This window comes from Lactuca virosa, chromosome 8 (genome assembly GCF_052849685.1).
Source record: "Lactuca virosa cultivar CGN04683 chromosome 8, Lactuca_virosa_CGN04683_v6, whole genome shotgun sequence".
In the NCBI taxonomy this organism is placed as follows: Eukaryota; Viridiplantae; Streptophyta; class Magnoliopsida; order Asterales; family Asteraceae; genus Lactuca; species Lactuca virosa.
The window spans coordinates 255,787,312-255,800,987 of record NC_136433.1 but is presented as its reverse complement, the minus strand read 5'-3'; the positions used below and the strand labels follow the sequence as shown (position 1 = coordinate 255,800,987).

Below are 13,676 nucleotides of genomic sequence, written 5' to 3'. Positions count from 1 at the left end.
TGCGTGTAGTCTTACATCTTACACTCCATGCTTGTCAAATGAAGACCATACCTTCCTTTATTACTTGCTTGAATTTAGTACATATTAGTATGCATAAAAGGAATGCATTGTTAGTAAGATAAGGTTGATCTTTTGCTCTCCTTTCTCTCCTTCTTGGTTTTCATGTTTTCATGTTTCCAAGTTTTGGATCCTCTCTCCCTCTCTTCTTTCTTGCAATTTGGTGCTAGATTGGAAAGTTCATAAGTTGCTTCTCCTTAAGGCTTATTTGGTAATGGCTTACAAACAACTTAATACATGTGAAGACTAGCATCCTGAAGTGGTTATTCTTGCTTGATGGATATTTCTAGAGAAGCTCTATTTTGAGTCTTTTGCCATTTTCATCAACTTCCAACCTCTCATGAGGAATCAAAGTCTTCAAAGGTTTTTGTTTCTTTTTCCTTATATGGTTGTGTTAATTTTTCTATGTTTTGCAAAATGATCATTGGTGGGTTAAAAAGAGTTATAATTTTATTCTATTTTTAAGCTTCCGTTGATGTTATTAGCGTTTATGGGAAAACGATTTTGTATAAAACCCAATGCAGTCTAGTCAAGTTCCATCAAAATCACCGCCTCGGCATCTTTGACGGACCGCTTGAAGACCGAGGGCGGACCAATCCAACCTCTTGAACCTTTTCCATCAATCCGGCGGTCGATGATTTTGGTTCAAACTTGATTTCCTCCTATTTTTTGCATTGTTTTAGCATTATATTTCTTTTGTTTATGAATATGGGTGCCATATTAGTGTATTTAGAGTGAAACAGTTCATTGAAGCACTTAGTGAAATAAAAATTTGAGAGTTCGTATAGAAATTTGAGTGATTAATTTAGGTGCTAGTTTTAACGGGATAACATTTTTTTTGGTTCGTTGGTACATTTGTAATCACAATTTCGTTTCTCCTACTAATAAAATATTCCTTGCATCTCTTGTTGACCACGATACATCCTCGTGTTTCTCATGTGTTTGATTTTCTTTGACATTTTGTTTGATGAATTCGATGTGATTAATTTTTCGTTATTCCGTTCCTTGTTGGTTGTTCACCTTGAAGGTGAAGTTTGTTACTTTAAATTTGAACAATTCAGACATCTATTAAACAAAACTTAACACATAGACAAGTTAGCCATTAATAACCGACTTATATAAGTGAGTCAAGCTTTGAGTCCTCTCTAATGGAAACCTTAAGTTTGACCTTTTTAGGTTGGGCAAGCCATGAGTTGAACCAGACCCTATATTTATATGTTCTTTCAAAAGTCAAGTTCTAAACCAAGCAATTTCAGTTCTGTTTGGCTCAAATGCAACCCTCATTAAACAATATCTAGTTTAAGATACTATATTGTAACAAAATACAAATGAAATTGATTGAAAATTATATACAGTGACTTATGTGAAACATATAATAGAAAACCCAATGGGGTACGTCCCCACTTTGTCTATGTACCAAAACCTACATATGACATGTCCTTTGCTACACTCACCCCACATGGTTCTTTCCGCTTATCTATTGTTTTTTTTTTTAAAGAATAATAATAATAATACAACTGTTTGTAGACATAGTATTTATTTTAAAAAGTGTATTTTTTTATGTAAGTTAATAATATACTTCTATTTATATATTTTAACAAGTTTGTTTTCCTATAATGTAAAATAGCAATTTATTTCATTTTTCTTGTGTAGCATGCATGTTTTACTTGATGACACCATCCATTTTTATTTGTAGAATTATTTCGTGTAATCGGTTTCTTTCTTTAGACACACATTATGGTATTAGCTATTGCGGTTGATGTTTTATATGCATGAATATGAATTGTTGATATATATATATATATATATATATATATATATATATATATATATATATATATATATATATATATATATATATATATTACCTTTTTCAATTCAAAAAATAATTTTATAAAGGAAACCGAAATAACGATCACATCACTATTATCACTGTTCAATCAGCCTCAATAGATATAATTAAATATTCTATTACTTTATTTTCTAATAAAATATTACCTTAAGAAACAGTACAATTTTAATGAGACCGGACAGAATATAGAGTTTGCGTTCAATATTTTCTCTATAAATACCATTCACAACCCTTTTATCTTCTCCTCACCACCACCACAGCCGCCGCTTCTATCACCACAACCGCCGTGTTACACATACTAAACCCTCTTTTCTTCACCAAAAATGGGGATCAAGAAATCAAACAAACTCCCTCAAGCAGCACTCATTAAGCAAATCCTCAAAAGATGTTCTAGTTTAGGCAAGAAGCATGGATACGACGTCGATGGCCTCCCTCTCGACGTCCCTAAAGGCCATTTTCCGGTCTACGTCGGCGCTAATAGAACAAGATACATCGTTCCGATTTCTTTCTTGACACACCCTGAATTCCAACGCCTACTTCGTTATGCTGAGGAGGAGTTCGGATTTCATCACGAAATGGGCCTCACGATCCCTTGCGAAGAAGTGGTTTTCCGATCTCTTACCTCCATGCTCCGGTGAGGTTGTAGGGTTCCGCGGCGATCGGTTTCAGAGCACAAACCGCCGTGCTCCGGCCATATTGAAGAAAGATGGTGTTTAAAGATGAAGCGGCATTTTCCCTTGGCTTCTTTTTTAAGGATTCCAGTTTTCCAGAGAAAAAGGTTTTGAATCCAGAGAAACGTACAACTTTCGATGAATGAAGTACGACTCTGAGATTGAAATTTCGAACTCTGAGAAAAAGGATTTCCTTTTTTAACCATATTTCTTCATTTTTGTTCTTTTTTTTTTTAAATCTTTTTTTGCTAACTCTAACCCAAAAAACACCCATTTAATATTTTTATTTATTTTTAGATTTTTGGGTTAGATGAATGTGTACAAATGAAATCTTGTAATTTTTCTCATTTGTGGTGTAAATTATTTTACACCCTTTTGAGAGTGACCCAGTATTATGAAATATTTTGTGGTTTCGGTAAAATGTGTAAAGAGTTATCTATAAATCGTTATAAATGTTGCAATGCATCGGTTACTTAACATATGATCGTGATTTAGTTTTTGAGTTATCATATTTAGTTTTTTTAATTAATAGTCCGTACAAAAAAACTAATATTTTAGTTTTATTAATTACATTCTCACATGCAAAAAAGTTGGTTAGTTGGAATTGTAATAAATATACAATATTATGGTTCTCAAAAACCAATAACTTCTTAAGATCACGTAAAATCGACTCACATCGTTTTAAATTGGTTTTAGGATCGGTAACTGTAATTATGTTTAATTCTTATAAAATTTATATTAAACAATATTTTCAGCTAGAATAGTTATGCATGGAAAGAATATTAAACATTATTCGAGCAAACACCGTAGGCAGAGTAAGATGCACGTGGCGTATGTAATTTGGGATACGTTTAACGTATATAAAACTTAATAAAATGATATTATTTTGAGTACAATTAGTGCATATAAATAAACCTGCATAACTGCCTATTTTCAGTTATTCGTTGTAAATTTATGTAAGATGGAATAATATGATACTCACAACGAAATAATAAAAGTTCAAATGAAATCTCTGATTTAAAATAAATCTTTTGTAGTTCTTATGGACTTCAAATTACACTACTACACAAAGCCTTATTACCTACAATAACTTCGAATAAAATCCATGGGTAATTACCCACGGGTTTCCCACAACTATAAAAACCATAATTAAAAAAGCAATTGTTATGGATTACACTAATACCCATGGATGATGAGGCTATACGGTGTGGCTGCGGCCTGGGACCGCGGTTTGTGCCACTTGGACCGCGCACACCGCCCCCGGACCGCGGTCTTGCACGGTTTTGGCCGCACTGCGGCTAGTATGTACCGTACCATGTGATTGGTAGATGGATATTTGACCGTTGAATGTTTCCTTGGGCGTAATTAATTTTTTTTTTCTTTTTGCCTTTCTTTCCTATATATACATATTTACTTCATTTGTTTTTAACCACAATACAATCTCTTCTCTCTCTCAACATTTTTAAAAAAAAAATCACCACTCTCTCAAAAATGTCATCTTCATATTCTGAAGAATTTCAGACTATTTTTGATATCGCTATTGCGTGTGCTCAAATGGCGGAACAAACATACAATGTTCTATGCAACAACACAGCTGCAAGTTCTCAACGGAGAACACGAAGATATATTATCAGAAATCGTGAAGAAGTCAACCAACGTTTGGTGCAAGACTATTTTGAAGAGAATGCCACTTATCAAGGGAATTATTTTCGTAGGCGCTTCAGAATGTTCAAAGGTTTATACGAACGTATAGTTGAAGATGTAACGAGGGAGTGCAGTTTTTTTCAACAAGGTTACGATGCTAAAGGTACACCCGGTTTCACTCCCTTACAAAAATGTACGACCGCACTTCGTCAGTTAGCATATGGCATTTTGCCTGATGCGTTAGACGAAAGTTTTAGGATGTCTGCTAGGATTGCACGAGACAGTCTCCATTTTTTCTACAAAACTGTGATTCAGTTTTAAGGTCCAAAATATTTACGTAAGCCTACACGTAATGACATCCTGCAATTGCAAGCTCATCATGATAGTGTGCATGGGTTTCCTGAAATGCTAGGAAGCTTAGATTGTCTCCATTGGGCATGGGAAAATTGCCCTACATCATATCATGGGCAATTTATCCGAGGTGATCATGGTCACCCAACGGTCATACTTGAAGCAGTTGCATCACAAGATATGTGGATTTGGCATGCTTTTTTTGGTTCTCCTGGTTCGATTAACGACATCAACGTTCTTAATCGTTCATCAATATTTAACAACATATATGATGAATCTGCACCAGATTCTTCTTTTGAAGTGCGTGGAACGCCATATAAGTATGGTTATTATCTGGTCGATGGAATCTATCCTGAGTATGATGTGTTTGTTAAATCGTTTACGTGTCCACATGGTTCTAGACGAAAGAAATTCAAGAGAGCTCAAGAAAGAGCTAGGAAGGATGTTGAGCGTGCTTTTGGAGCTCTGAAGAAACGGTGGTTTATATTGAAAAAACCAACAGCTTATTTAGGCGAGAAAAACTTCAAGAAATTATGTATACATGTCTCATATTGCATAACATGATTATTGAAGACGAAGGAAAAGCGATATGTGCGTTTGACGATGAAGAAACCATACCAGATACACAACCAATAGAAATTTGTGGCGAAGAGTATATGAACAGGAGAGCAGAGATACGTTACACTGAAACATTTCACAATCTTCGCAATGACTTGGTGGAACACATTTACGGGGTTCAAAACATTAACCTTAATTTGGATCCACCGGATGACTCCTAAGACGAGTTCTCGGAGAACGACTTTATGTAGTTTGCTTTAGTTATTTTATATGTGTTTTTTAAGTTTCTAGGATTATTTAAATATCATGTGTATGGTTTTCGTTTTTTTTTTTTTTTTTTGGTAATGCAATGTAATGTTTTTTTAATTTTCAAGTAATGAAAAATTATGTTTTTTTATTAAAATAGAAGTTTTATTAAATTAAAATAGTTAACAAAAAAAAATTTATTAATTTAAAATAGTTAAAAAAAACAAAAAAGAAAAAAGAAAATAAAAGTGTGGCACCACTCCCTTGGTGTGGCAAGAAACCACACTTGTGTGGTCAAAATTACATGACGCTTATGTGGCGGGAGAGAGAGTGCGGTTTCGGTGACACCACTCCCTCCAGCCTGATACGTGGAAATTCATGGGCAAAAATGGGCCAATACTAAGAATTTATAAATCTTTGGGTAATCTATGTATAAACATAATAAAAAACATTAATGTTTGTAAAAAAAAAAAAAAAAGCTTTTACTGATAAATGTTTTTTGAACGGCATTATGTAGAATTGTAGATAACATATCAAGGTATCATCGACGGCTTCCTACCATCATCCATAAGTAACGCTAAAATAAAATCGAATATTTAAAAAAAAAAAAGTGTTCCGTGGGTAAACACTGGATAATTTAATTATTATATATATATATATATATATATATATATATATATATATATATATATATATATATATATATATATATATATATATACACCGAGCATTTAGTTAAAATTGAAGAAAAAATTTTCAAAGAAATTATTAAGAAATATATATTCAAAAACCGGAGGTTGAAACCACTTTTATCAAAAGTCTTCCTCAAAGTGATGTGGATTTAATTTCAAGAATTAAAGATACTGCTACCTCTTCTCCTGAAGAACTTCAAAACTTACTTCAAGAAATTCGCCAAACTCCATCAGTTTCTGATGATTCTCCAAAATCTATAAAGAATGGTTTATTTCAAGACGTTCAAGACCCTTATGATGATCCTTATGAATAATAAGAAATTCTTATCATTAAATTTGGTGTAATACCTTCAATGTAGGGTATTTCGTTTCTTCTATTTATCAAATTCATTATTTTCAAATACGAGTGTGTATATACTGTGTGATTATACACTATATGTATTTATAGTGTATAAAACAAAACAAATATTATCAAATTTATTATCAAATTTATTTGTTCTCATCATCAATAATTATATGAAGACAAAAAACTTTTAAAGATGCTCTATGATGGATAATATGAAGACAAAAAACATTAGAAGATGCTCTATGAAGACATGCTTTATCAAAAGGTGATATTTATTGATACAAACGACAATTTCTTCAAAAGATGAAAGTGACAACCACTTAAAAATAATTGATTGGCCATTGAATCTTACGGCAAGATTTCACTACAAGATTTCAAGGTTTTGAAGACTTCAAAAGGAATATAAATAGACATCATGTGTTAGTAGAACAAAGCAGGCAAAAATATTCATTCTCTAAAAAATTTTCATTCTATGTCTAAAAAATCTCCAAGAGTCTCTCTTTCTACTAGCAGATGTTCATAGTCTTTAGATTTTCAGATAATTCTTTCTCCAGATGTATGTACTGATTGTAATTCAAGCTTAATTCAAGAAGGTATTATCTAAAATATTTTATTCAATTGTTGTATTGCTTCTATTTCTCCATGATAGTTTCATTTCGAGTTGTTCTAACCATTAATTCTACAAGATTTGAAATATTTGTTAAAATAGTAGTCGTTTTTAATAATCAAATTAATCAAATTCATGCTTGAATTATTTAAATATGTCTAACAAAATCTTGATGAATTTTATTCCTAATAAAGATATTCATGTAAGAATACAACAAATCCAAGAATCTATAAATAATTCTGAGCAAAATCTCAAGGATTCTTACAAACCTAATAATCTAGGTACGATTTTAAACAATAATCATATTCATGATGTTAGACAGTTCATAAGAGCTAGTATTAAAATTCGTTACAAGCAAATACGTTATCTAAAAGCAAAACTATTTGTATTTTAATATGAAATTTATTTATATTTTCTTGGATTCCCAAATTAAATAAATATGAAAAGACCTTCAAACTTTTCTTGGCTCTGATACCATAAATATATCATGAATATGATTATTGTTTAAAATCGTACCTAGATTATTAGGTTTGTAAGAATCCTTGAGATTTTGCTCAGAATTATTTATAGATTCTTGGATTTGTTGTATTCTTACAAGAAAAGAGTCTTATTGGAAAGAACGTTTTATTGCTGGCCTTCCAAAACTCTTTGCTGAAAGAGTTAGACAAAAATTAAGAGAAAGTTTTAATAATACCATCCCTTATCAAAATTTAACTTATGGAGATCTAATAAACTACATTAATAAAGAGGGATTAACAGTTTGTGCTGATCTTAGGTTTAAAGAAAAGCTCAAGCCCCAAATCAATTAACTACAGAAAAGTTTTAATTAAACTGTAAGAAGAAGATTTATGGTATCAGAGCCAAGAAAAGTTTTTGGGGTGGTTATGCATGATATATTTATTTCATATTTATTTAATTTGGGTTTAATATTCTCTAAGAAATTTACAAGTTTTAATAAGTATGATTCAGAGACAAGACCAGTGATTGGTTGGATTAGCGTAATACGCGCAGATAAGGACGTAAGTCGCGGTGCCGGACCACAATCATCGTTGAGACGATTCGCCTCTGTTCATCATTATTAAAACAAGTAAGTTTTCTTATAGAAATTTAAAGCAAAATTAATTGAATATGAGTAAATTTTCACGCATACTATCCAAAAAATATATTCCTGGTAAAAATATCGACAATGAACAAGATTATGATAATCAAATAAATTCTATTGAAGAAACCGTTAATGGCATAGAACAAAGTTTGAATGATTGGACAATACCTAAAACTAATGTTAATACAATATATAGAATAGGAACTTTTGACTATTTTCAAGGTTATTCTATTAAAATGACAGAACAAACTTTGTCTATTGGTCAAAACCAACAAAATTTACATTTATTATCATCACGATCTATTCTAGAACATAGAATGAAATATAAATTTTTACATGTCGGTTTAGTCCAAATTGCTATCAAGCCTCTATTCAGACTTGGAATAGATGCCCCTGTTCTCCTTATTTTAAGAGACAAGAGACATAAAGATTTTCAAAATTCTATTTTAGCTATGGCTGAAACAAATATTGCTAACGGACCTATTTATTTCAATTGTTATCCAAATTTTTCTGTAGGGTTATTTGATAAAAATATTTTAGATACTTTAGTGTTAACTGTAGAAACAAAAAATTTAGAATTTAAAGATGATACAAAGCCTTTAGCAATAATTTATCGTGTCTGTTACAAAACTATGACAACTACACTTGAACCCAAAACACGTTTATCAAGTCCTAAAAATGAAACAATTATTTTTGAAGCAAATACTAACCATACCAAAGTCCACACACCAAAAAGGTTAAAATGGTCTGATATAACTCAATCATATAATTGGAATTTACAAAATGTTATCGATCCGGAACCACTAGACTCTTCAAAACAAATCTCAAATATTACAGAATATAATGATGGTTCAGTAGATATAAATTTTTCGTCCTTAAAAATTTCATCATCCAGATTATCAACTTCTTTTATCCCAGAAACAAGCTCTTCAAAATCTTCGTTATCAAAGTCAAGATCTTTAAAACTAAAAACTGTTGACTATACTAATTCTATTCCCAAACCATTATATCAAGATGATCAAAATAGTGAAAATAGTTTTCCTAGTCCTACTAAATCAGATTTTATTGATGAACTTCAAAATTTTAAACAACAAATATGAGTTCTAAAGTACAAATTAATTGTTCAAAAAATAATAAGTTTTGGGCTAATATGTTAAAAAGACATTGGAAGATAAATTCTAATATATGCAAAACCATTCAACATTTAGAAGAAACTAGAACTCATGAAGATTATAATTTATACAAAATACTTCCATATACTAATAAATATAATAAACAAATAAAAAAATTTTCTAGGCTAACGATAGGAATAAAAAAATACGAAAAATCACGAAGTCATAATTTAGAATCAATAAAACATATTTCTTCAATCCTAACAAAAACAACCTGTTAAAATGAATTTCTCGAATTTAGAATATCAAGTTGACTTTGATTACTTAAAAAATATTGAGTATTAGAAAGATTACAATAATAAAAAAAAGAGCTTGGCATGAAGAAAATTTCTCATACTACTTAAGATTTCTCCATTTAGGCCTTTGGGAAGATTATGTTTTATCAAATAAAATTCATTCTCCTTTTTTTCAATGGTTTGAGTTAATTTATGCCCCTAAACATAAAATAAATTACCCATTTAAAAATGATTCTATCACTCCCATTTTAGAGAAAAAATATAAAGATATTATTTCTAATAAAGAAATTATTGCTAATTTTCCACCAAAAGGAGAAATTATTATTAACGATATGTTTATTGCGACTCCTTTAGTTCAAGCCCCAAATCAATTAACTACAGAAAAGGGTCTTCAAAAAATCATTTACCAAAATAATTATGCAAACGAAACCTTATCTAGTATTACCTAGCATTTAGTTAAAATTGAAGAAAAAATTTTCAAAGACAAGAATGATAATAAGCAAGATATGGCAAGCACTAGCAATATAAGTTTTGTTCCTTGTCAAATCGATGATAATTTTAATCTAGGAAATACGGATTTAATTAACGAATTAGAAAAAAGACTTTCAAAATTCCATATCTCAAACACTAACAGTATTAATACCCTTACAAATAATGAAGCTGAAAATAGTGATATTAATAGTGAAACAAATTTTGAAACCCTTGCTCGACAATTTGATAATTCAAATGATGATATTAGTCAACTCACTAATGATTTTTCAAATCTTAATAAAATTCATCAATCAAAGCGAAGCTCTTTCGGAAAGAATCCAAAGCCAACCATAAGAAATTATTGGAATAGGCCCTCTCTTCCAGATGTTCAACTAGAAGAACGAACTTTTCAATTTGATCGTTCTCAATATGATGGTAATTCTGTTTATGAATGGAATGTTGATGGCCATTCTGAACATCAAATTATGAATATTGTACAAGAAATGACTATGGCCGCTAATGCTTATAAAGCTCATAATAATACTCAACTTCAAATTGTTAATATTATTACTTCTGGTTTTACTGGTAGTCTCAAAGGATGGTGAGATTTCTATATTTCACAAGAAGAAAAAGATTATATTTTATCTGCTAAGAAAACTATTATAAAACAAGAAAATAATCAACAAATACATACGTTTGAAGATGATATGGTTAACACTTTAATTTTTGCTATTATCAAAAACTTTGTAGGAGATCCTACTACTTTTCAAGAAAAAACTTCAGAAATTTTAATGAATTTACATTGCAGAAAACTTACTGATTTTAGATGGTATAAAAATAATTATCTTGTTAAAGTTTTTTCAAGACCTGATTGTAAAGAGTCTTATTGGAAAGAACGTTTTATTGCTGGCCTTCCAAAACTCTTTGCTGAAAGAGTTAGACAAAAATTAAGAGAAAGTTTTAATAATACCATCCCTTATCAAAATTTAACTTATGGAGATCTAATAAACTACATTAATAAAGAGGGATTAACAGTTTGTGCTGATCTTAGGTTTAAAGAAAAGCTCAAAAAAGATAGAATTAACAGTAAAAATGAATTGGAAAAATTTTGCCAACAATATGGTTATCAGCCCTTGAATGGTCCGTCTACTTCAAAATCTAAAGTATATAAGAAAAGACCTTCAAAATATTTCAGAAAAAAGAATTATAATCTTCCAGAAAATTATAAAAAAGGCCAAGATTATGCGTCAAAATCCAAAAAACCTTATAAACCAAATTATAAAAAATCTAAGAGAAAATCAAAAGACATTATTATTTGTCATAAATGTGGGCGTAATGGTCATACAGCTAATAATTGTTATGCTAAGACAAAAATAAACGAGTTAAATGTTTCTGATGATTTAAAAGAACAAATAAGAAAAATTATTTTAAATACTGATTCAGATTCCGATCAAAGTATTTCTGATTTTCAAACAAATAATTTAAATATTCTCGAAAATACTACTTCAAGTTCAGAAGATTCTGATGTTTGCGAATGTATTGGTAAATGTCATTGTAAAAATTTAATCAATGTAATTACTAGTAGTTGTATTAACGTTCTTTCACAAGATGATAAAGATCTTTTAAACTCTCTTGATTCTATAAAAGATAAAAATATCCAAGAATTATTAATAAAGCAGATGCTTAATAAAACTAATAACATAACTCCTGATAATAATGAAAATTTTAATTTAAAAAATATATATGAAAGATTTACTGAAGCAAAACCAATCTCTATGCAAGAACTTCAAGAAGAATTAAAAATAGTAAAACAAGAGATAAAAGAAATAAAAAATAAAATTTTAATTTTAGAAAAAGAAAAACCTTCTATATTTAAAAACAAAAATATAGAAATTAATAAAGAAGAAGAAAATAAAATTGAAAATGTAACTATTGGAAAAATTATAAATAATCAAGTTTCTCAAAAATGGAACACTCAAATTACTTTAGTCAAGGATAATTTTAAAATCAACCTAACTGCTTTAATTGATAGTGGTGCTGATATGAATTGTATTCAAGAAGGAATTTTTCCTACACAATTCTATGAAAAAACTGCATCTAGACTTACTGGTGCCGGAGGTACAAAATTAATTGTAAATTATAAAGTTTCCAATGTTCATATTTGTAATAACCAAGATTACTGTTATAAAACTCATCTAATTTTAGTAAAAGATCTATCTTCCCCTTTAATTCTAGGAACACCTTTTATTACAAAACTATATCCTTTTATGGTTCATGATGATGGTATAAGAACCAATGTTTTGGAAAAGAAATTATATTTAAATTTTGTGAACCTCCTCTATATTCAACCATTAATGTCCTTAATTATAAAACACAACAAGCTAAATATCTTATTAACGAAATAAATAATGTTCGAATAACTAATCAATTAAATGACAATAATATTCAAAATAAAATAATAGGTTTAAAATTAAAATTTGAAAAAAATGTCTGTTCTAATATTCCTAATGCCTTTTGGAATAGAAAACAACATATTGTAAAATTACCGTATATAAAATTTTTTGATGAAAAGGATATTCCTTCAAAATCTAGAGCCATTCACATGAATAGTGAACTAGAAAGTCATTGTAAAAATGAAATTCAAGATTTAATAAATAAAAAACTTATAAGACATTCTAAATCACCATGGTCTTGTTCAGCATTTTATGTTATGAATGCCGCAGAATTAGAAAGAGGATCACCAAGACTAGTTATCAATTATAAACCTTTAAACAAAGTTTTAGAATGGATTCGTTATCCTATTCCTAATAAACGAGACTTGCTAAAAAAACTTTATGATTCAAATATATTTTCACAGTTTGATATGAAATCAGGATTTTGGCAAATACAACTTCATGAAGAAGATAAATACAAAACTGGTTTTAATGTTCCCTTCGGGCATTTTGAATGGAATGTAATGCCTTTTGGATTAAAAAATGCCCCTTCTGAATTCCAAAATATTATGAATGATATCATAATTCCTATAAGTAGTTTTGCTATTGCTTATATTGACGATGTCCTAATTTTTTCAAAATCAATTGATCAACATTTCAAACATTTAAATCAATTTTATGATTTAATTTATCAAAATGGTTTAGCTGTCTCTGCAGCAAAAATGCATTTATTTAAAGATGAAATTCGTTTTTTAGGGCATGATATTGTCAAAAACACTATTAGACCTATTACAAGAAGTTTGCAATTTTCTACTAAATTTCCTGATGAAATTAAGGATAAAAAGCAACTTCAAAGATTTTCAGGATGCTTAAATTATATCCATGATTTTTTCAAAGATTTAGGGATTATATGTAAACCACTTTATAACAGATTAAAAGATAATCCTGAACCATGGACTCAAAAACATACAGATATAATTAAATATATAAAACAAAAGGTTCCTACTTTGCCATGTTTAAATTTACCTCATCCGAATGCCAATATCATAGTTGAAACCGATGCTAGTGATATTGGATTCGGAGGAATTCTAAAACAAAAATTTGTTAATTCAAAAGAAGAACAATTGGTTCGATATTACTCTGGTGCATGGAATGATACACAAAAAAATTATTCAACTGTCAAAAATGAAATTTTAAGCATTGTTTTATGTATTAAAAAATTTGAAGATGATTTATTTA

The 13,676-nt window shown here is 29.6% G+C and overlaps 2 protein-coding genes across 2 annotated transcripts; both read left to right on the top strand.

Annotated features, from left to right (window-relative positions):
• Positions 1-2,133: 2,133 nt before the first annotated feature.
• Positions 2,134-3,061, top strand: LOC145128342 (protein SMALL AUXIN UP-REGULATED RNA 12-like). The gene has a single exon (XM_079063148.1). The coding sequence runs from the start codon at positions 2,233-2,235 to the stop codon at positions 2,545-2,547; it is 315 nt and encodes a 104-aa protein (XP_078919274.1). The 5' UTR covers positions 2,134-2,232; the 3' UTR covers positions 2,548-3,061.
• A 1,010-nt stretch (positions 3,062-4,071) lies between these two features.
• LOC145131455 (uncharacterized) lies at positions 4,072-5,139 on the top strand. Its single transcript, XM_079066136.1, has 2 exons — positions 4,072-4,387; positions 4,547-5,139. Exons 1-2 carry the CDS (start codon positions 4,072-4,074, stop codon positions 5,137-5,139), a joined length of 909 nt encoding a protein of 302 aa, XP_078922262.1.
• Positions 5,140-13,676: the final 8,537 nt, after the last annotated feature.